Genomic DNA, 20,224 nt, shown 5'->3' with positions numbered 1-20,224 from the left:
TTCCTGTATCAACAAATGCCAACCACCTGCGTTTGTACGCACAGTCTGTACAAGTCCTGATAGCTCCCAGCCGAGACACATCGGAAGGTCCCAGTGGGAGTTGTGGCAGTCAAGGTGTGAGGACAGAACAGCAACAATAACCAATCCTGCTGTGCACTCACTGATGCCAGCACCAGGCCACACACCTTGTAAACGTCAGCTTGTGGAATCCTCGTAACTGCCCACGAGGTAGGGACTGTTATTCCCACTTTGCAGGTGAGGAAGCGGAAGCTGGGCATGGCTAGGGGACTTGTCCAAGGTCACACAGTTAGCTAAGCGGCGAAGCTGGGATTCAGACCCAGGTTCGCTTGACTCCAAAACCCAAGCTCTTTTCATTTGCCCAGACTGAAGAAGGCGAGCCCCGGCCCCATTCAGTCTTTGCTAAGATAGCAGGAGTGAGACGCTGGGGACCTGGCATGGGTACTGGCAAGGCCCTGACCTCAAGAGGTCACTGACCTGGGGTGAAGTCAGGTGGCAAAGATGCCCCTCCCCACTTCCGCTGACCAACTTCACGCCAGCACCGAGTGGTCTAAGTGTGGTTGGACCGCTTCTGCCTCAGCTACAAAGCTCTCTACTTCCTGAAACTCAGGAAAACACTCAGAAAAGGGCTGAAAGGTAGCCAGTAATTAGGCCCAATCATGGTATGGGAAGAAAATGAGCAAGCTCCAGCCAGAGGGACCACGGTGGCTGTAGCCCTGTAGCCCATGTCCCTGCCCCGCCTTCTCTGCATCCAGCTCCCAAGCTCTGCCTGAAAGGGGCTCATAAGCGACAAGGACAAGGCCTGCTGCTCACAGAGGTCGGCCCTGGGGATCCAGATGCAGGGCAGAAAATGGCTGGTCCTTCCTTTCTCCCTTCGGCAAATGCTCCTCCAGGTCCCTCCTGGGCTTGCACCCTATCTGCAGCTGTGCCTGTGCTGACAGCTCGCCTTGGCCAGCCTGCAGCCCCCAAACCCTTTGTTTCCTCCCTGTGATTTGCATGGCAGCAGAGGAATTTATCTCCATGAGGGTCAGTGACTTTGTTGGAGCCTGCTGGAGACGAGTCTGGGTCAAGGGCCCAAGTGTCCCGGATGAGCTGTCCTTCCCCCTGGCCTCAAGCGCTGGGGCATGGTTTGCTGTGCTCTGCCCTGCTGCCTCTGGCACTGCTCTTCATTCTACCTCAGGAAGACTAGGTTACCAGCAGCAATGGCTACACCAGAGGCAGCTGCTGACCATATTAAGAAAAAAAGGTCATTGCCTCTGAGGTCTTCTTTCCATCAGGGGAACCACATGGGCTCACAGAACCTAATCAAACCAGTGATGACTCTCACTGCATGCTCCCTCAGGGGTAGGGGAGGAGTGGAGACGGGGGGGAAGGGCCCTGGATATCAGGGGCACCTGTGCGTGCAACGGCCTCTGAGCAGGGGGAGAAAGGCATGGGTGTACAGGCAGCCGCTTAGAGAGGGTTAAAAAGGTCCTAAGGGCAAGCACACAGCTGAGCCACGTCCTGCCTTAATCCCTGTTGCTGGTCCTGGGGGTGTGCAGGAGGGTGCAGGAGGGTGCAGGAGGATGGGGAATGAGGTGGAGGCAGCTAAGGGGCTGGCCAGACCCCGTGGAAGTCAGCCACCCCTGGATACACGGGAACAGGACTAGTGGGGACGGCAGGCCCAGAACCATCCCTAATCAGGCCCCACAGAGCTGGTTTCCGAGCCCAGGCCTCCTGTACTTGCCTTGCCCATTTGGGGGTCTTGTTCCATTTGGGGGTGTGCTTCTCGGGGCAAGCTCTGTAGCTGGCCCCTGGCCCAGCCACTCTTGAGGAGCTGAGCAACAGAGTGCAAGGTATTCTCCTGTAGTTTGCAACCATCAGTTCTCAAGTTGTCATGCTGCAGGAAACTTCCCTGTACTAAGGCCTGGGAACACAGGGAGAGAGCACGCGTCTGTCCCAACATGAGAGGCACAGAGGTGTCATGAGGTCAGCTGTCAAGAGGCCTGCCGCTGTGCTGCTGTCAGCAGTCAGGCTTGTGTTTCCCCCATGAGGGTCTCCCAAGAGCAGAGACCATGTTACCCCGTCCTCTCCACATCGCCCTGGACAATCTCGTCCACCTTCCCTCTGAGATGGGTAAATAGATATCTCCATTTTTCTTCCTCCAGCCCAGACCTCTCTCCTAAGTGATTCACTGAAGCCAGGCTCCTGGGTGGGGCCATGGCTTCCCTTGGCTACTGCACTTGCCTCGGCCTGGGCTCTAGGCACGGCGCAGGGGCAGAGTAGAAAGCTCGCATGACAGGCGTCCTGCCTCCACCTGGGAGAACTGAGGCTTCAGCCCTGCTTCTCCCCTCCAGCTCTAGCTATTTATTTGGGGAGGCCAGTCATCCAGTGGTGCCCCTCACCCCCACCCTGGGGGTGCAAATAGAGTAGGGGGGGCACGATGAGGTCCTAAAACTGCCAGCATCCTCCCCTGTGCAGCGCGGCTGCCTCCGCCCCGGACTTGTGTGGGTGGAGCTCAGACTCAGGCCCTCCCTCCCGCTGAGTAGCCTGTGGCCGGGCTGCTCCTGGCCCGGAGCCTCACACAGCGCACAGCTCGGGAGAAGCGCCAGGATCACGTTCCGTGCTTTCTTTCACCAGCTCTTGCTCCTCACAGGCAGCAGAGCTCCCCACGTGGGGATCTTGTACCTGAACCAAGAAAAGCAAAGCTGCTAAGCTGACGAGATCAATCTCCAAATACCACAGGAATGCAGCCCGCCGCCTGCTCTCACCAGGCTCCGGGCGTCTAAGCACATCTAGGGTTCCTGCTCTGCGGCAGAGCCTGGAGCTGGGTCTGCAAGGGGGGAAGCTGCTCCCATCAGTGTGTCTGACTTTACTCCTGAAGCCCCATCCTCCCGGGGGTAGCCCAGGCATCCCCTGCACCAGGAATTCGCCCAGTCAACCTCCCACTGCCCCTCCCTGCTTAAGGGCCTCCTCTGTGCCTCCGCAACCCTCTGTCCTGGCCTCCTCCAGAGCACACGCGCCTTGGTGTGCGCGTCCAGGTGCTGCTTCCCTCAACCCCGGGGTCAGGAGGCACAGAGGAAGAAAGGGGGGCTTGGAGAGGTCACTTCACTTCCATAGCCTGTGCTCGTATCACTACAGTCCATGCTTCTCAAACCACCTGTCAAGAAGGACCAGTTTGTATTGCTTTTTAAATTTCCATTCTGTCACAGAGAGTGATCCTTTTATAAAGGAGAATAAAAATGAATCACTAGAAAAATTAAAACACACACATAAAATATAAGCTCCACTTTTAAATTATTAGATTCAACTGAAAAGAACTTACCCTAATTGCTGTAGACATTTCTAAAGCTTCATTTTCAATTTCTCAAAAATCTTGCTGCGAATCAGTTCACACACTTTTGATTCCACAGCACCTGCCGGGTGCCTGCTGGGCCATTCTGCCAAGGGCTCTTGGTAGAGAAGTTAGAGAGAGGGTGAGACCCAGCTCCTCAGGTCCTGAACTGGGGCAGGAGAAGACACGCTCTGATAACATCAGGAGCGGTGAGCAGACTGAGGCCTGGCACTCCGTCTATAGCAGATGAATTAATAACTGGGAAGAATCCCACCAGGTGGGCTGGCAGCATTCACCTGTGCAAAGAAGTGTGGGTCCTTTGTCATCTAGGCAAGGACATTTTTCCAAAGAAAACACAGCTCGGGCCATGTACTATGGACCCACCTATAAAGGTTGGAAGACAGAGTAAAGAGGAAGGAGATCGGGAGTATAGCTACAGGGTCCTGGGGGGCTGAGTTCCTGGAACAGTCAGGGAAACAGGAGGGGTAGACTGAGATCACGAGTGGAGTCGCTTTATTTACTTATTTAATTATTATTATTATTTTTTCTTTTTGGCCACGCGGCTTGGGGGATCTTAGTTCCCTGTCCAGGGATTGAACCCACACCCTCAGGAATGAAAGCACGGAGTCCTAACCACTGGACCACGAGGGAATTCCCAGAAGTGGAGTTACTTTAAAAGCAGATCACGGATTGGTTCCCAAGGAGGCCAGAACACTGTCACTTAGGAACACATGAAAAAAAACTCATGGCAGAGAAACCAACAGGACACAGATGGCAATTCCTCCAGCTACAAGCTGTAGTCCAGGTCAAGGACAGGCATGTAAGCTGTCCAGCCCAGGCAGGACTGTCAGCCCTTGGACACTCCACAGAGAAGCTTTAGTTATTCAGCACTCTGCTCTTTCCAGAAAGGCCCAGCACCCAAGTATTTCATTGCAGGGGTACCTACTGAAAATACTTAAAACATTCTCCAATCAAAAGGCATCTGTAATCTCCTATAGGTTTATGGTTCAGAGCCATGACTCAGGACATAAGGTGGGGGTAGTGGCTTTGATTCCTGGGTCTGTGCTGCTGTGACCTTGGGTAAGTTACAGCTTTTTCATCTGTAAAGTGGGCATAACAACACTTACTCCACAGGGCTACTGAAAAGACTAAATAGGTGATGAATATACAGTGTTCAGTATAGTGGCTGGCACATAGCAAGGGTGCTATAAAACTGTGATATTTTATACACACAGGCTGTCTGCATCTGCCAATGGAGTGTAAGCTATTGAGGGGGAGAGATTTTATGTACCTCATACAATGCTGAAGCTTCTAGCACCTAGAAGAGTGTCTGGTGCATAGGAGCTGCTCAATAAAGATTTGTTGAATGAATGATGTGGTAGCTATTATCATTAGGTCTACTACAGGATAGTGGAGTCAATGTGGCAACTTCTTGAGGGATGAGAGAAACCTGAGTAAGATTAAATAGTGATTCGAAGGAGTCAGTAAAGAGAATGAAGATCCAGGTTCCTGATTTCGGGTCAAAGATACAGGAAAGCCTGGGAAATCAGAGCTCAGGGGAAGGGACTGACTTCTCTATAGAGGGTAGACGTGTCAGAACTCAATGACTAACTGATATCTTGTTGAGAAAGGAAGGAGAAAGAAAAACGCCCAGATTTCTGGCTCAGGTGACAGAGTGAATAGTGGTAACACTCAGTGAAATAGGCAACATGGACTGATTAGAATCACTGGAATTTTGGTGAGTTGGATACCCTGAGATTGAGATGCTCAAGAGTCATACAAGTGGAGCTGTCCAGCAGGAAGTTGGCTATTTGGGTCTAGAGATCAGAAGAGATTTGGGCTCCAAACAGATTTGAGACTCATCAGCATGTATGTGTTAGCTTCAGCTAACACATAGTGAGAAGAGAAGAAAAAGGGCCATAGTTGAACCCTGGCAGACATCAGCATTTTTTTTTTTTTTACATCAACATTTAAGGGTGGGCACGGCAGAAAGAGATTGCTTGTAAAAGAGACTAAGAAGGAAAAATAGAGAAACAGGAAGAGAACAGGAAGGGAGTTTAGATGAAGCGTTAATGAGAAGAGAGAGTTGCAAAATGTTCCAAATGGAGGAAGAGATCAATACTGCCAAACGCTTCAGAGAGGTCAAAAAAAGAGGTTCACCCATTGGATGCGTCAGTTAGTCCTTTTGGGTGATCTGGACAAGAGCATTTCAGGGAGGGGAGGGGTGGGAGTGGAAGTGAGAGTACAGAGATTAAGAGTTAGGGGACATGAGGAAGCGGAGAGGACAATGGTAACAAGTCTTCTGCACGCTCCTGGGTGGGGAGACGCTCAGCTTGCTCCCAGGCTAGAAGGACAGTGATTCTGTGGACGTGGATAGTGCTCTATTCTCCTCTGTAATTTATGGTTTGGGACAAAGCTTTACAAGGATGCCTCTCAATCTTACCACTCCTCCCTGGTATTGTACTGATAAAAGTCCCAGAATCGGGGTTTCCCTGGTGGCGCAGTGGTTGAGAGTCCGCCTGCCGATGCAGGGGACACGGGTTCGTGCCCCGGTCCGGGAAGATCCCACATGCCGCGGAGCCGCTGGGCCCGTGAGCCATGGCCGCTGATGCTGCGCGTCCGGAGCCTGTTGCTCCGCAACGGAGGCCCGCGTACCGCCAAAAAAAAAAAAAAAAAAAAAAAAAAAGTCCCAGAACCCATGAAGGGCAGAGAAGGAGGGTCTTTGGAATATGGGGATACCAGATACCCAGCTACCTTGGCCAGGAGCCCATAAACTTTCAAATCCCCCAGGGCAGTGCAGTAGGCCTCCTGAACCTTCTCACACGAGAGTCCCAAGACAGGCAGCTGGCACTCTGTCAATACTCCAGACTTCCTGCCTCAGAGAGCTCAGCAAGGTTTCAAAAGCCATCCTTTGCACTCAGAGGAATTTGGCCAGCTTGGACCACGGCAACGATTCCTTAGTAGCATGAGAATCACACACAGTCTCAGACACAAGCCATTCACCTTGGTCTTCCCAAAGCAAAGAGCATCCCAAGAGAAGTGAGGTTTTCCTCTGTAGAGCCAGGCAAGAGGGCAATTTCTACACCAGTGCCTCCTGAGCCCCCATCGGGCAACTGGTAGACCTCTGCACTCTGGCCCCCAGCCACCCTGTCCATGGGACAGCAGCTGTGAGAGGCAACAGAATGTGGCAGTTAGGCATATGGGCTAGGCGGTCAGAGTAGGGTTCAAACTGGGCTTTATCACTTCCTATCCGTGTGACCTCAGGCAAACTGCTTGACTTCTTTACGCCTCTGTTTCCTCAGAGTTAAAACTGTATTAATAACAATCCTATTTCATATGATTGTTGGGAGGATTAAAACAGAAAAAATAGGAAAAGGTCTTAGCAGAGGATCTGAGAAGTCAATATTGATGCATCAGTAAGTGTTGGCTGTCAGTGTTGCTGCTGTACTTGGGCACAGCCTGGATTTGGGTTCTGCTTTTGGCTGAAACTGTTCGCCGCAGGCCTCGCCTATGGATGCATGCTTGTGCCCGATGTTAAGTGGCTTCACTGGTTACCATCGAAAAGACATGATACTCAATCTTTCATCAGAGCACCTTTAAAAAGCCACTCAAATGTTTATAGTAAAGCATTGCTAGGAAAATGGGGAGTGTCAATTAAGATTTTGTGCGTTGTATTTCTTCTTTAAACCTACATTTTAAATGTTTACCATGACATATTCTGCGATCTTTATTTCTCCCTGAAAAAACTTACCCGATTTAATGAAAGTCATTGGGAAAACAGAGTTCACTTAGTGTCTAACATTAAATTTTGCTGGAATGATCTAACATTTATAGCCCCAAGATACATCCTCTCATTTCATTCTCTTGACTAATGAGTTATGCTCTGACTTTTCCAAGATCACACATAGCCCATTAAGTGAGAAGGCTGTGAGAACTTTCTATCTCCAAATCTCATCTCTTTCCAATCTATCATATATTGGTACATGTCAAAATAATTATTTTTCTTCAGTAACTCTCTCCACTGAAAAAGTGTCTCATCAATAATCCTCATTCCCTCAGACTCTCAATCTCCCAAGGGCAGAAATCAATATCCACTCATGAAACAAGCATTAAGTGCCTACTAAGTGCTAAAGGTTCTGCTAAGTATTGGCAGCCATGAATAAGACCATGTCTCTATGCTAAGAGGTACACAGCCTACTATGTGAGAAGAAACATCAATACATAATTACAAGTACCGTAACAGAGCTATGTGTGCAGCACTATAGCGGGACAGGTTGAGGGAGGAGTAACTGGGTGTGTGCAGGAACGGAAGTCAGGGAAGACTTTCTGTTCCATGAGACCAACAGATGAAAAGCCCTAATCCAATGTTTACAGCAGAGCAGATGCTCAATCAATTTGATTTCCCTTGGACCTCATGCCCTCTCCTCCCCATCTCTCTCGTTAGAGGACGATGTATCCAGGCGGGCAAGGAGGATTTCCCAGCAGACAGCGCAAAGGTGTGAGAGGGAGCAGGCTGGCTTCCCAGAGAAGCAGGACTCTGCACCCTGGATGGGCCAGCCCACCAGCACCCCTCCGCTACCACTGCCTGCTCCCTAGTCTGTGCTCAGGCGTAGGAGGCAGTGACTGGGCGGGATCAAGGAGGAGTGAGGCTTAGGGCCAGAGTGAGAATACCCTTCCCACAGCACTTGGTAACGAGAGAGAGGGGGAGAGAGAGGGCGGGGGGGATTTAATGGCTTGTTTTTATTAGATCGGGTCAAAACTAACATGTCAAAAGAGCTGCCTTAAGACCCCTTGTGTCAAAATATTATTACTACAAAAATCAAAATCCTGAATTTACTTACAACTTTTTGGTCAAAATATCCAGAAACACTAGTTACCCACGAGGAAAAAAAATTAAACAATCCTAGATCCCAACACCAGGGATCACACCAAACAGTAAAACCAAACCAAAACAATAAAAACTCAGATGGATTAATAATTCAAATATAAATAATAAAGCTATAAAGTACTGGATGGGGCTTCCCTGGTGGTGCAGTGGTTGAGAGTCCGCCTGCCGATGCGGGGGACACAGGTTCGTGCCCTGGTCCGGGAAGATCCCACATGCCGCGGAGTGGCTGGGCCCGTGAGCCATGGCTGCTGAGCCTGCGCGTCCGGAGCCTGCGCTCCCCAACGGGAGAAAGTACTGGATGAAGATTAAACTACTATGTGTGGATATAAATTCAAAAACTGCTACAGAGGGCAATTTGCCAATAACTTTCAAAATTATAAACACACACAACTTTGGATCCATAAATATCATTTTATTCTAGATAATCTCACATGTGTGGGGAGTGTTGTGTAAAAAAGGTTATTCACTGAAGTAATACTTAGAGTAGTAAAAAATGGCAATTGCCTAACTGTCCATCAATAGGGAACTGATGCAGTAAACTATAGTTTAGTTCATGGAATGCTGTGTAAAGAAGGGACTTCTGCTTCCTACCATGATAGAATAACAGGGGTGGGATTTACCCTCCTACCTTCAACAACCAGAAAACAAGTCAAAATAGATGAAACAAGTCTTCGGACCAGTGCAGGGATGGGGAGCCCAAATAGAGCCCAGTTGGTCTTCCTGAGTTGAAAAAAAGCGATCAAAGTTTAGGAAGGGCAAGAAGACTAGAATTTGTGGAGACTACCACGGAGGACAGAGATGCTCAGAATGCCCCAGAGATCTGCAAAGGGGTCCCATCAGATCTTTGGCCAAGTACTGACCTGGGCATATATGAGAGGAAATTCTGAGGCTGAGGAAAGGCCACCGGGAAGCGGTAGATCAAACAATTCCTGGTGTTCATACAGGGCTGGGAATTGTTTGTATTCACAAAGCAATTGTGGAAATAAATCAGGCAGAGTGGAAATGCCTCATAATGCACAAGGCACTGGGTCCAGTCCCCAGACAGGTACTGCTAATTTACGGGGATAAATTAGCCCTAGACAAACGGTTGCTCAACACCTGCACTAACAATGTTAAAAGTAAATCTCAAAGGGATACAACTGATTCCAAGTAACTTAACTACATGTCCAAGCAAAACTAGCACTATTTAAGAGAATATAACAAAATCTAGCACAGAAAAACGTAAATTTCACATTGTCTTGAATCTAATAAAAAATTACCAGGCAGGCACACAAAGAATCAGAAAAATATAGGCCATTATCAGGAGAAAAATCAATCAATAGAAACCATCCCAGAAATGATACAGGTGATGGGATTACCAGACAAGGATGTTTAAATAGCTATTCTAAATATATTCTCTATGTTCAGGAAGGTAGAAGAACACATGAACATAATAAAGAATAAAATGAAAGATATAAAAAGACCTAAATGGAACCACAGAGATTAAAAACACAATATCTGAAATGAAAACACACCAGATGGGATTAACAGCTGATTAGACACCACAAGAGAAATATCAGTGGATGTGAAAACATAGCAATATCAACTATCCAAAATGAAACACAAAGAGAAATAAGAAAGAATTGGGGGAAAAAAACACCAAACAAACCTAGCATCAAACAAACCAGTTGGATGAATGGCTTAACATACATGTAATTGGAATCCTGGGAAGGGTGATGGGCAGAAAAAATATTTGAAAAAATAAGGACAAAATGCACCCAAATTTGATTAAAAAATAAACTATAAACTATATTTATTTATTTATAAATAAATGCAAACCAAGAATAATATAAAGAAAACCACAACAAACTGCATCATATCAAATTGCTGAGAATGAGCGATAAGGAGAAAAATCTCAAAAAGCAGGCAGAGGAAAAGAGAAACATTGCCTACGAAGTGAAAAAAGGTAAAGGGACTTCCCTGGTGGTCCAGTGCTTAAGAATCCACCTTCCAATGCAGGGGATGCGGGTTCGATCCCTGGTCAGGGAACTAAGATCCAACATGCCAGAGGCAACTAAGCCCGCACACCACAACTAGAGAGAAGCCCCAACTAGAGAAGCCCACACGCCACAGCGAAGATCCCACATGCTGCAACTAAGACCTGACACAGACAAATAATAAAATAAAGTTTAAATAAATAAATAAGGTAAGAAGGACAGAAGACTTTCGTTAGAAACTATACAAGCCAAAAGAAAGTGAAGTTATATCTTTAAAGTGCTGTATGTGTGTCAAATTGTCAACCTAGAATTGTATACACAGCCAAAAACAAACAAACAAGCTTTCGAAACTGAAGGTAAAATAGACTTTATCAGACAAACCAAAGCTGATAGACTTCATTGCCGTAAGATCTTCCTCATAAGAAATGTTACAAGACGTTCTTCAAGCAGAAGAAAAAGAACACCATATAGAAATATGTATCTAACACAAAGGAAGAAAGAGCAACAGTAAAACTAAGTTTGTGGGTAACTGTAAAAGAGTTTTCAGGGACTTCCCTGGTGGTGTGTTGGATAAGAATGCGCCTGCCAATGCAGGGGACATGGGTCCGATCCCTGGTCCAGGAAGATCCCACATGCTGCGGAGCAACTAAGCCCATGTGCCACAACTACTGAAGCCTGCAGGCCTAGAGTCCATGCACTGCAATGAAGAGTAGCCCCGGCTCACCACAACTAGAGAAAGCCCACGCGCAGCAGCAAAGACCCAACGTAGCCAAAAAAAAAAAAAAAATTAAATTAAATCAAAAAGCAAAGGGAGAATGAAAACAAATCCAAGGGGGGAAAAAAAAGGCTTTTCATCCTAATTTTTAAAAACTTTTAAAATTTAAATTGTGGTAAAATACACATAACATAAAATTTATCATCTTAAACATTTTTAAGTGGACAATTCAGTAGTGTTAAGTACTTTCACATTGTTATGCACTCAATCTCCAGAATGCTTTTCATCTTGTAAAACTGAAACTCTGTCTATTAAATATCCATTAAACAGCAATTCCTCATTTCCCCCTGTCCCCAGCCTCTGGCAACCACCATTCTATTTTCTATCTCTGTGAGTCTGACTACCCGAGGTACCTCACATAAGTGAAATACAACAGTATTGTCTTTCTATGACTGGCTTATTTCACTTAGTATAATGTCCTCAAGGTTCACCCACACCGTAGCATCTGTCAGAACTTCCCCTCTTTTTAAGGCTGAATAATATTCCATTCCATGTATATACCATATTTTATCTTTTCATCAGTTGACAGACTCTTGGATTGCTTTGGCTATTGTGAATAATGCTGCTATGAACATGGATGTGCAAATACCTCTTTGAGACCCTGCTTTCATTTCTTTTGGGTATAAACCCAAAAGTAGAATTGCTGGGTCATACAGTAATTCTACTTTCAGTTTTTCAGTAATTCTACTTAAAAGCAGTTTTCTACATACTGCTTTCCACAGTGGCTGCACCACCAATTTACACCGTCACCAGCAGTGCACAGGGTTCTGATTTCTCCACATCCTTGTCAACACTTGCTATTTTCTGCTTTTTTGATAGCAGCCACCCTAATGAGTGTGAGGTAGTATCTCACTGTGGTTTTTTTGTTTTGTTTTGGTTTTTTGGCTGTGTTGGGTCTTCGTTGCTGTCCGCCGGCTTTCTCTAGTTGCGGCGAGTAGGGGCTACTCTTGGTTGAGGTGAGCAGGCTTCTCATTGCAGTGGCTTCTCTTGTTGCAGAGCATGGACTCCAGGCACATGGGCTTCAGTAGTTGTGGCACGTGGGCTCAGTAGTTGTGGCACCCGGGCTTAGCTGCTCCGCAGCATGTGGGATCTTCCTGGACCAGGGCTTGAACCCGTGCCCCTTGCATTGGCAGGCAGATTCTTAACCACTGCACTACCAGGGAAGCCCTCTCATTGTGGTTTTGATTTGCATTTCCCCAATGACTAATTATATTGAGCATTTTTTCATGTGCTTGTTGGCTATTTGTATATCATCTTAGGAGAAATGTCTATTTGAATCCTTCACCCATTTGTTGTTGTTGTTGAGTTGTAGGAGTTCTTTATATATTCTGGATATTAACACCACATCAGATGTATGATGTGCAAATACCTTCTCCCATTCTGTAGGTTGCCTTTTTCTGCTCATTTTTAATTCACTTTAAATAATTAACTGTTTAAAACAAAAATAAATAACAGCGTTGTGTGGGTTTATAATACATAAATGTAAAATATGACAAAAAATAGCACAAAGGGCGGAAGGGGAATTGGAAGTCTACTGTTCTAAGGTTCATAAGCTCTAAGCGAAGTGCTATAATATTATTTAAAAGTAGATTATAAATCAACAATGTATATTGTAAGCTCTAGAATAATCATGAAAAACATAAAACAAAGAGGCATAGCTATTAAACCAACAGTTTTATTTTATGGTAAAATAAAACACACTCAATTAATCCAAAAGGAGGCAGGAACAGAAAGGGAAAAAAGAAACTAGCAGAAAACTCATAGCAAGATGGTAAATTTAAGCCAAACCGCACTGATGATTACATTAAATATAAACAGTATAAACATTCCAGTAAAAGGCAGGCATTGTCAGATTGGATAAAAAAAGCAAGACTTCCATTATGTGTTGTCTGCAAGAAACGCTCTCTAATTATAAAGAAACAGATAGGTTAAATGTAAAAGGAGGGACTGCTGCCAACCACACCTCTAAGATCCAACTTCTCTGATGCTCAAGGGTATAAACATACAAACTCCTTCTCCACCAGAAAATGTAAAAGAATAGAAAAACATATACCATGATGAAACTAACTTTTAAAAGGCTGGAGTGGTTATATTAATATCAAACAAAGAAGATTTCAGAACAAGGATTATTACCAGTGAAAAAGGGACATTTCAGAAAAATGAAGGAATCTATTCAGCAAGGGGCTACAATCCTAAATGTGTATGCACTAAATGGCAGAGCTTCAAAATATATCGAAGCAAAAACTGATAACTGGAGAATTCAATATCCCTCTGTTAGTAACTGACCATATGTGGAATCTAAAAATAAAATGATACACTTAACCACTGTACCACCAGAGAAGTCCCGGGAAAGACTCCTTAGATAAAACATCAAAAGCAGGGCTTCCCTGGTAAGCCCTCTAAGCCTTCCCTTCCCTCTAAACCTACTAGAACGGCTAAAATTAAAAAGATTGATGTCAGGGATATAAAACAACTAAAACTCTTACACTTTGCTGGCAGGAAAGCAAAACAGTATAGTCACTTTGGAAAACAGTTTGGCAAATTCTTATGCAGTGAAGCATACATCCTCTACACAAATGTTTATGTTGGCTTTACTTACAATAGCTAAAAACTGGAATTAACCCAAATGTCTTTTGACTGTTGAATAGATAAACAACATACAATGTTATGCCCATATAATGGAATACTATTCAGCAATAAAAAGGAACAAGCAACTGCTACCCACATGTGTGAATCCCAAATGCATTATACTAAACAAAAGAGGCAGACTCAAAAGGCTACTATATGATCCATTTATATGACATTCTGGAAATACTACAGGGACAGTAGTTGTCAGGGCCTGGGGGTCAAGGGAGGGGTTAACTGCAAAGAAGCATGAAGGAACTTTTGGGGGTGATGTTGGACGTGTTCTATTAACTGTTACGGTGGTTGCACAAAGGTATTATCAAAACTCATACAACTATACTAATATGTAGATTTTACTGTATGTAAACATTAAACCTCAACAAATCTTTAATAAAATTATGACACCTCCAAACAATTATAATATTATGCAATCATTTAATATATGAGATGAATCCATATATGCTGGTAATAGGATAAACTCTAAGACATATTGTTAGGAGTAAAAAGCAAGATACAGTACAACAAATACAGTATGTTCCTATTTATGGTAATATTGGCTGTCTCTGGGATCTGGAGTAGGAATATATACCCTTTTGTACTGTTTGAGTTTTTTTTCCCCACATGCTTGTACTACTTTCAATTAGAAAACCCATACACAGGTCCAGGAAAACTCACACGTGTCTGGCCCAGGGACCTGAGCAATGTAGGTCTGAGAAAACCCATGCAAGAATATGGAACATGGTGCCAGACACTTAAGAAGTGCTCAGTAAATAGCTGGGGGAAGCAAAACATTGGAATCACGTCAGAAGGCAGACCCCAGACAAAGGGATCTCTAACTGAACACCAGATATTCAGCCAGCAGAGCCTCCTGTTTTATACGAGGAGCTAAGCTTGGATTGCTGACATTAGGAAAGAAAAGGAGCATAAAATCCAAATATCCTGGATTTGCTCTTGGGCAAGCTGTTTGCCAGCATTCCTTTGCAAGCACACCGTGTGCCCTAACCTCAGCCTTCTAAGGGATGGGGTGCACACCCTTCCACCCGTGAACACAGCCCACCCCAAGAGGCCACCCCTAGGGCTCCTCTGGTGGTCCGAGTGCTACATCCTGACTCCCAGAGGTCCCGAGCAGCCCCTCCTACATCCCCTCCAAGTCAGATAGCCCTATAACTCTCTGAAGGAACAAAACGACCCCAAGGGTCTCACTGCACTCGGACCACAGACAAGACGATCGCAGCATGTCAAGCTCTTTTCCACACCAAGGTTTCAGGAAAGAAAACCCGAAAGGAAAAGGCGGATAAGCAAGCAAGGCCTCTCAGTGGAATTGGGTGAAAGGATCTCCCAGGGTTTGGCACAGCTTCTTTCAGCAGCTCCTATCAAGGAAATCAGGAACTCTAGAACGCCAGCCTCAGAAACTCCTCTTTATTTCCTGCTTTATTTGGATTTGCCTCCCTGAAGCCAGGTAGCTGGTCCTAGCTTCCAAAAAAGACTACAAGCTTCTGTGCTGTGAAGCGTTGTCTGGCCGCCTCTGGATACCTGGCTTCCAAGGGGAACCACGTAGGTTCTACCTCGTCTCTTTCCTCCACAGAAGTGAGCTGTGCTGGCAGGTACAAGCTCTGAGAGGAAGACGGGGGTAAGGTGTAGCAAGGGCCTAGAGCGGGACTGGAGTAGGAACCAACCAAAAGCCTGTCTTTCCAGGCACCCACAGACTCAAGGACACAGGAGGAAAGGTACCACAGAATCTCATTTTCTCGGAGGCACACCACTTGCCACACGGGGCAGGGTGTCTGAGTCCTGGGCCATGGACCAGGCTATCCAGGTGATGGGAAGAAACAGGAGCACTTACCGGGGGAAGATAGCAGTCATCAAGGCTGAAGCATAGCCAGGCTTGCAAGTTCCCTCTGAAAAGTTTGCGTACTTGGTGGCTAACTCAGCAGGCCTATAGGAAGAGAAAGAGAGTCACGGCTTGCCAGGCACATGGGCAGTGGTTAGTAGTTCATGAAGAGCTGTAGGTGTTTAAACCCTGAACAAAGCTTCACTCCATACAATCAGCACTTCAGCCCCTCTTCCACACCAAGGCCCTGGAGGTGGGGGTAAGGGGGAGGAGCCAAGAAACCCTAAAGGAATAGGTGGATGAACAAGCAAGGCCCGGCAGTGGAATTTGGTAAAAAGAGCTCACTGGGTTTTGCATAGATTCTTTGCAGTAAAGCCAGATTCCAGGGAGATCAGGAACTCCATCCAGGCTCCCAGACTGGGAGAGTAGAGCCTGGAGACCGAAGGAGAGAGCCGCCAGACTTTGATAAAGTCACAGGCACTGCCCTTTCAACTTTCCTGAATATTTCTACATGTCCAGCCTCATCTGCCTCTATTCTCCCCACACACACTATGATCCAGCCAGTGGGAACCACTCACAGTGCCCTGAAGAGAGATCAAATACATGTTGGGGCGTTTAGTCACGGAGGCGCTCCTGCTCTCCTGTCCTCTGTGCCTGGAATGTTCTTCCTTGTCCTTCTTCGCCTGCCTGTGCCTCCCGGTCCTTCACAACTCAGCTCAGATGTCAATTTCTCTGGGCATAACTCCCTGACCCCCAGATTGGGCCAAGTGCCTCCCTGCGCTCACTGTCCACCCCCTGCCACCCGCGTTACATGATTGCCCAGCACTCGCTGTACGGAACTGCAATCGTCGGTAGTGTGTCTCCCTCACTGCACTGTAAATTCCCAAGGTCGGGGTCTGATTTAACCCTGTACCCCCAGTTCTTTGCACAGAGATGGGCACATAGAAGACTCTTATGATTTTCTGAAGGAACAAAACGGCCCTGACAACCTCACTACACTTGGACTGGACATAAGACAATCTCAGGAGCCCATAAGTCAGAAAGCACTATTTTTCAGAAGGCTTGTGAGTTCTAGCCCTGGCTTTGCTGCTGTGTGACTGTAGTGAAGTCACCTCATATCTCTGGGCTTCAGTGTCCATATGTGTTCAGTGTGCAGCTGGAGTCACAGCCCTGCCACCAAAAACCCTGCCCAGTGCAGTCTAGAGAAGACCACAGCGGAAGAACAAGACACATTCAGTGACTGCTGGGGCTGGAGGCCCTGCGTGCTGGGGCACCTGAAGGAGCCCTGGCTCGTTACCAGTTCCCAGTCCCAACCACCCCAGTCTCCACCCTTGGGCCAGCTGCCAGCCCTCTGATGCCCAGCTGCTCTGCTGTGCTGGGGCCCTGTGGTGAGTCTTCCCCCAGGGCTGCCTTCTGCAGGGGCGGGGGCGGGGTGGGTCCAGGGTAGGGGAGACTGGTGCCTGTACAGGACAGCCAGAAACCATGATGCCACCGCCTATCATGCGTCATGTGTGATTCACTCAGTGCCCTGTTGAGCCTAGCCCAGGGCCTTATACAGAGTCACTGCTCACTGAATTTAGACAAGCCCATCTGTATCTATGTGCAATTTCTTCTAAAAAATCTACATTTTTTTAGCATTCCCTACCAATGAAATTTAAAGCCTGAAATGCAAATGTAAATACTGAGCGACAAGCCGGAGTTGGGCCTTTATAGGCAGAAGGAAGTCAAGGGTTTAACAAGAGAAATTTACATGACAATATTTTCTTACATAAACAACTGTATTTCAGAAATGAAACATAAACTTCAGTGCAATTACTAGACCTACTGGAAGCTTTTGGACTAGGCAGTAATGAAAACATAGATTTCTTCAATTACCCCTCTCAATAGCCAGGTGAGTAGGTGCCATTAATTATTAATTTACATACAGGCTCAGAAAGATGAAGAGACTTAGTCAGGATCATACAGCTAGTAAGTAGTGGATACTACGTGAAACTATTTCTCTCTAACACAAGTGTAGGAGCTCTTAATTAATTAATTAATTTATTTTTGGCTGTGTTGGGTCTTCGTTTCTGTGCGAAGGCTTTCTCTAGTCGCGGCGAGTGGGGGCCCCTCTTCATCTCAGTGCGCAGGCCTCTCACTGTCGCGGCCTCTCTTGCTGCGGAGCACAGGCTCCAGACGCGCAGGCTCAGTAGTTGTGGCTCACGGGCCTAGTTGCTCCGCGGCATGTGGGATCCTCCCAGACCAGGGCTCGAACCCGTGTCTCCTGCATTGGCAGGCAGATTCTTAACCACTGCGCCACCAGGGAAGCTCAGGAGCTCTTAATATGGCACCGCCCTGGTGTGGATCACAGTCAGTGCCATCACAGAGGGAAGCAGAGAGTCCAGGGACAGCACGAGTGGTCAGTGCAGTTGGAGATGGGGTAGAGAAGCTCTCTGGAAGTGTGTAACAAGCAGCGAGGCATTATGAGTCCCTCATATCCTTGTCTCCAATCCCCCACCCTCCGCTTGCTTGCCTGGTACTGTGGGTTCCTATGGTCTTTCTGAATTCCAGAAAGTTTCACAAAGAAAAGGAAAGATGGATGGTGGTCGTCCCTTTAACATAGTGCGTTGCAGAAATGCACGTAGAAACGCATGTACAACAGCAGACAAACCTTCAGCCACATCTTTCCTCTCTCTAGTGAACACCATCAACTTCTGGCAAAATGCTTCAAGGATCAGGGCTCTAGATGTGCAGCAATATGGATGGACCTGGAGGGCCTTATGCTAAGTGAAATAAGTCAGACAGAGAAAGACAAATATTGTATGATCTCACATATATGTGGAATCTAAAAAATACAACAAACTAGTGACTATAACAAAACAAGAAGTAGACTCACAGATATAGAGAACAAACTTGTGGTTGCCAGCAGGAAGGATGGGGAGGGACAAACCATGGGGTGTGAGACAGGCTCAAGGATGTACTGTACAACATGGGGAATACAGCCAATATTCTGTAATAACTGTAAATGGAAAGTAACCTTTAAAAAATGTATAAAAATGTTTTTAATTAAAAAAATGGGATAGTCCAGGGTCTATGGACTCAGGTAATCCATAATGGAGAAGAAAGAGCACAGGCAAGATGGAACACAGGAAGCCAGAGCCCACCAGGAAAGGCTCTTCCCAGGCCAGTGCAGGGTAGTCAGATATTAAGGATGGAGCAGCTCTAAACCAAACCCCAAGCAACAGCAACTTCTAAAACATCCAGCCCTGGGCACAGTGGGCCATGTCAAGTTATTACCAAATTAAAATGCCTTAGAAATGGCCTCCTGACTATCCCAGTGAGAGAAGAATAGGGGGAGTGTTGGGGATTCTGAGTCATACGGCAGGCTGGGACCTCTGGGGCAGTTAGCGGTCAAAACCACCAAGATTAACAGTCTCCAACTCCCTCGGGCCAGAATAGTTAGTTTCTCTAAGGCGCTCACACTCCAAATGCCAGGAGGCCCCCACAGATGTCTGATCAAATCATTCAGCCCTTGTTCTTCTCATACTCTGCGGCTGGCCTTTCATTCGGGGAGATTTAGCATTTCGACCAGTAAGAGCACCATTGTCCTGCAAACGTGACTACCAAGCGCCTGGGGTGAAGAGTGTAAACCTCTTAAGAGGAAATCCAGATGGAGAGGCTGGCACCTAAAAGAGGGAAGCAGACTTCCACGCCTCTGCTTCACTCAGAAGCCCCAAGTTTAAGGAATCAGGTCAAACAACAGGTTGTAAATGGGAAGAATACAGGACCTGGAATTAGAAGCTTTCATAAAGGACACTGCAAGCTGCGTGACCTTGGGCAAGTGAAGGACAATCTGCTTCTCAGCTTCCTCATCTGCAAATGGGAACCACTCAGCTCTCAGAGATCTTGGAGGGTGTGGTGAAAAAGAACATTTGGAGGGGCTGGCTGTCCTCTAGAGCACCACATAAATACTTCGTGACAGGTGAGGTGGCAGTGGTTTCCAATGCTCAAGTCTGGATTCTGTCCTGGGGAGAGTCACTGAATGATTTCCACTGGGAGAGTGCCCTGATCACCGTGTGCATTTTAAGGATCAACATTTGGGAGGTGAGGAGTAGCATGGCAAAGGGCTGAAAGAAGCAGTCCCTGAGATAGAAAAATAATCAGGAGAGAGTGTGATGTCTCAGGTGCCAAAGGAATGAAGTGTCTCAAGCAGGATGCAGGGACCAACTGCATCAAACACTGTGCTCGGCCTGGGAAGGGAGCCATAAGATTGACAGCTGTATTTGCCAACATGGAGGTTGCTCTTGACTTTGAGTAGAGCTGTTTCACTGGAGTGTGGGGGTGAAATGCTGCTTTCATCGGGTTTCAGAGAAAACAGAAGAATTGGAGCCAGGGAATAGAGACTACCATTTTTAGAAGTTTTGCTATAAAGGGAGACAGAGAAATGGGGCAGTTGCTGGAGGAGAATTGCAGGGAAAGATTTTTTTGAGGTTAGGAAATTTTTCAGCATGCATATAAGCTGGTTAGAATAAGAGGAAAACTCAAGCATGATGCAACAGAAATGGGACAGCTGGAGAAATGTCCCCGAGAAGGTGAGAGAGGGAAAGGATCTACCACAAAAGTAGAAGGGTTGGCCTTAGCTCTGTCTACCCTGCCCTGCCCTGGCCAGTGACTACCTATTCATCTTGCAACGTTCGGATGAAGCACCACTTCCTTTGTGAAACTTTTCCTGATTGCTTCCCCTGCCAAGCAGAACCAACCTCTCCTGCCTGTGGACCCCATTTTACCTAGAGCTGACAGTCACCTGACCTTGCTCACT

At 46.6% G+C, this 20,224-nt stretch overlaps 1 protein-coding gene across 11 annotated transcripts in view; it reads right to left on the bottom strand.

Moving 5' to 3' along the window:
- The window catches only part of ST3GAL3 (ST3 beta-galactoside alpha-2,3-sialyltransferase 3), a 206,207-nt gene that overhangs the window by 57,131 nt on the left and 128,852 nt on the right, over positions 1 to 20,224 (bottom strand). For 9 of the 11 annotated variants that reach the window (XM_007468248.1, XM_007468247.1, XM_007468250.1 and 6 more), the window contains one exon: positions 15,439 to 15,531. The exons of the other annotated variants lie outside the window; for them this stretch is intronic. In XM_007468248.1, the coding sequence (XP_007468310.1) occupies positions 15,439 to 15,531 (93 nt within the window). The remainder of the gene's footprint in view (positions 1 to 15,438; positions 15,532 to 20,224) is intronic. 11 annotated transcript variants of the gene reach the window in all.

The sequence above is a fragment of the Lipotes vexillifer genome, unplaced genomic scaffold (genome assembly GCF_000442215.2).
Source record: "Lipotes vexillifer unplaced genomic scaffold, Lipotes_vexillifer_v1.1 scaffold661, whole genome shotgun sequence".
Lineage (NCBI taxonomy): Eukaryota > Metazoa > Chordata > Mammalia > Artiodactyla > Lipotidae > Lipotes > Lipotes vexillifer.
The sequence above is the reverse complement of the archived record's forward strand: the minus strand, read 5'-3'. Positions and strand labels throughout refer to the sequence as shown.